Raw genomic sequence first — 3,286 nt, forward strand, 5'->3', positions numbered from 1 at the left:
TGGTCCTTATGGAGCTACAGAGAACAGATCATCCAAAATTAAGCTGTCACCCACAATCTAGGATCCGCCCATATTGTCACATGCATACCCCCAATCCCTCCTCTTCCTATTGCATGTATGCCTCTAGATCACTCCCTTCCAGTTACTGTATAGCCTATAGTGCAACCCTTTCCTGTGATGTAGGTCTTTACCTGTAATTAGTGGGCTTGCACATCCCTAAAGGTATATAGGCCTGGGTAAGCTCTCTCTAGGCTCCTCCCTTGACCCCCTCTCCTCCCCTGTTCCCATTCCCCTTGTCCTCCTTCCCTTCCCCCTCTCTCCACTTGGACCACCAAGCGGGGCTGAGGTGAACATGCTACTATGAAATGTGTCTGGCTCCATTATTTGATTCTCTCCTATCTCACATGCTCTCGATGACTTTAATATAATATTTATATATCTCAAGTGTACAATTGTGATTACTGAACCCTTGATTAGTGGTGGGGGGTTGGCCGCCTACCTGTAACCACACCCAGGGCCAAAGGACTTCAGCTCCCAGGATGTGAAACATGTCCGCTGACCCCTTGCCTGGCAACAACTGTGCTTGTCACTTGCCGAGCCAGCCTGAGTGAGGGACCCCTTCCTCCAGGCTGCTGCAAAGCTGTGTGGCCGGCTCCCTCCGACCCTGAACACCCAGGGTAGGACGCAGGTCAAGAAATAAGTCGGACGCATGTTCTCATGAGATTGATTTACCCTTGTGGGTTGTCCTTTATCAAAACCAAAAGTAGGTTTCTGTTGAGGAATGGGTCCCCAATCCCCAGGACGAGGGCCTAGGGTGCCTGCCAGTCTTCCTTTGAGGGCCCGTTCTACAGTGGGCCCGGGGGGTTATGAGAGGCCAAGGTGGTCAGGGCCTCCAGGGGGATTGAGTAGCAGGTGGTGTACATGGTCATGAACGACTCGTAGTCGGGGTACACCAGCGTCTCAATACACGGCTCTGCTGCCCCTATAGGCTCTGATCTGGGTAGGGGCCCAAAGGTGCTGGAGGTACCCTCCCCGGTGGGCATGGGGAGCTCGGTGGGATCAGGTTGGGTCCCCGGGCTCCCAGGCTCTCTGTTCAAGGACCAGACACTAGACAATGTAGAGGCTTGAGGGGAGTTGGGAACCAAGCCACTGGGGGCCTGCATGGGATCTGCTGGGGTGGCCCCTCCCTTTGGCACGATGCTCAGGGAATGTCTAGTTGGCACAGCCATCTTCTTCATGTCCAGTGGGGCCTTGGTGGGGGCCGGCACTGTACTAGGCTTCTGCCTCCTACACCACTGTTTTCTCTGGATGTTGTTCAGCAGCAAAGGCTCGCCCCTCTTGAAGTTGGGGTTCCAATAGATCTGAAACCCACGGAATAGAGGCATCAGCACACAGGGCTCGAGACCCACCCCAGCCACCCCGCATCCTGGTCACCCCCAAGGCCCTGAGGCCTGGCACCCGGGGAACAGTGGCAACTTACCATCAACCTCCTGCCTCCGGCGATGGACCTGCGCATCCTGAAGAACCCGTACAGGCGGAGCTGCCTAAAGAAGGCCTGCATGGTTTTGGTCTGAAAGATTCGCTCTTTACACTGACGGTCCAGGACTTCCTGCTGGAAGAGCTTCTCTTCGATGATGACCAAGGTTCCGTCACGGTTCCAGCGCACTGACTGGATGGCTTCGCTCTGCACCAGCATCCATAGCTTTCTGGGGAAGGGCAACCGCAGCAATTGGATCTCCTTCTCCCCAGCAAAGATGATTGAACCCTGGTCAACACTACCTACTGGGCCTGACGCTTGGCTGGTAGACGGGGAGCCTTCATGGCCTCGGCTGGTAGACGGGGCGCCTTCATGGCCATGGCTGGTAGAGAGGCAGCCTTCCCAGCCTTTGCTGGTGGACGGGGAGTCTCCCAAGCCTTCGCTGGTGGAGAGGAAGCCTGCCCTGTCTGCACTGGTGGACGGGGAGCCTCCCAAGCCTTGGCTGGTGGATGGAGAGCCTGTAAAGCTCTTGCTCGTGGACTGGGAGCCTGTCCGCCGTTCATTGTTCAATGGGGAGCCTCCCCACAGTTCATTGGAGGATGGGGAGAATCCCCACAGTTCGCTGGTGGGCGGGGAGCCTCCCCATAGTTCGCTGGGGAGTGGAGAGCTTCCCCATAGTTCGCTGGTGTGGGGGGAGCCTACCCACAGTTCGCTAGTGCTTGGGGAGTCTCCCACCTGTTTGCTGGAGCATGGGGAGTCTCCTAACAGTTTGCTGGAGGATGGGGAGCCTCCAGAACCAAGGTTGGTAGACGGGGAGCTTCCCAATTCTTCATAAATCATCTGGGAACACCACATGGGATCATTTGAGCCAACTAGTGGGAACTCCCCCTCCTGCCAGTCAGGCCTACCTCTGTCCAGGTTGACTTGGCACCTCCCACTGCCGCCCTCATCATTGATTTGGTAAGTCTCTCTGCTACCTTGATCAATGTCTTGCCACCACTCGATGCTGTCCTCATCACCAACTTGGTAATTCTCTCCGGTTGCCTGATGATCCATTGAGCGCCAGTACACTGCGGATCGTCTACATTCAAGACTGACTCACTCTCCCACCAAGACTGAACTGCCTTCAGTCAGTGCTAGGTGGCCCAAGAAAAACAGTTCCCACATTCTAGAATCCTGGTAGGGGGGCAACCAGCTGCTACTTCACAAAGGAGGCCCACTGCCTCTTGGGGGAGGAGCCCTGGCCATGGCAGGGGAAGTGCCTCAGTAAGGAACCCCTCTACTCTTCTGCCTCTCAGGGCAATAAGGCCAGGATCAGGTTGCTAAGAGAATCACCCTGCTACTCTGACCTCCCCACAGCGCTGCAGGCACCAGCCTGGCCACCTGCAGGTCGCTCACTGGGGTCCAGTGGGGCCTTTCCAAGGGAACATCAGAGTGGGCCAGTGACAGTGAGCACCAGCTCCGGAAACACTGAGGGCTGGCCATAATATCCACAATGCCAGCGCGCTCAACCTTGATGGAAGAGCAATGCTTTGCCCTGAGGGAGGGGAAAGGATCAACCCCACCATGCTCACAGGCCCACGTGGAAACAGCTAATTGTCCCTGACCCCAGAGGGGGCTGTGTCCCTCCACAGGCTACCAGGAGGGGAGGGGAGCAGCCAGGGCCTTCCGAGGAAACAGGGACCCTCAGGTCAGGGGATGGCTGTGCCTCTGGGAGCAGGGATTGCCGGTCAAAGGCCAGGTTCCAGAGTTGGACAGGGGCACATAAGGGGTAGGACCAGGCTGCAGGGACAGGACCAGGCTGCTTGC

At 56.8% G+C, this 3,286-nt stretch overlaps 1 protein-coding gene across 1 annotated transcript; it reads right to left on the reverse strand.

Annotated features, from left to right (window-relative positions):
* Positions 1-845: 845 nt before the first annotated feature.
* Positions 846-2,533, reverse strand: LOC101642731 (heat shock transcription factor, X-linked member 3). Its single transcript, XM_013007962.1, has 3 exons — positions 2,386-2,533; positions 1,481-1,779; positions 846-1,361 (listed from the first exon to the last, which is right to left on the reverse strand). Exons 1-3 carry the CDS (start codon positions 2,531-2,533, stop codon positions 846-848), a joined length of 963 nt encoding a protein of 320 aa, XP_012863416.1.
* Positions 2,534-3,286: the final 753 nt, after the last annotated feature.

This window comes from Echinops telfairi, unplaced genomic scaffold (genome assembly GCF_000313985.2).
Source record: "Echinops telfairi isolate 266 unplaced genomic scaffold, ASM31398v2 ScPeMD7_7472;HRSCAF=8510, whole genome shotgun sequence".
Classification (NCBI taxonomy): domain Eukaryota; kingdom Metazoa; phylum Chordata; class Mammalia; order Afrosoricida; family Tenrecidae; genus Echinops; species Echinops telfairi.

Bases quoted from the DNA above. Each gene is read 5' to 3' on its own strand.
- LOC101642731 (XM_013007962.1), bottom strand. From the start codon at position 2,533: ATGGATCATCAGGCAACCGGAGAGAATTACCAAGTTGGTGATGAGGAC. The intron at 1,780-2,385 runs GTAGGCCTGACT...CAGGCCCAGTAG, and splicing joins CCAAGTCAACCTGGACAGAG to GTAGTGTTGACCAGGGTTCA. The intron at 1,362-1,480 runs GTAAGTTGCCAC...CGTGGGTTTCAG, and splicing joins CCGGAGGCAGGAGGTTGATG to ATCTATTGGAACCCCAACTT.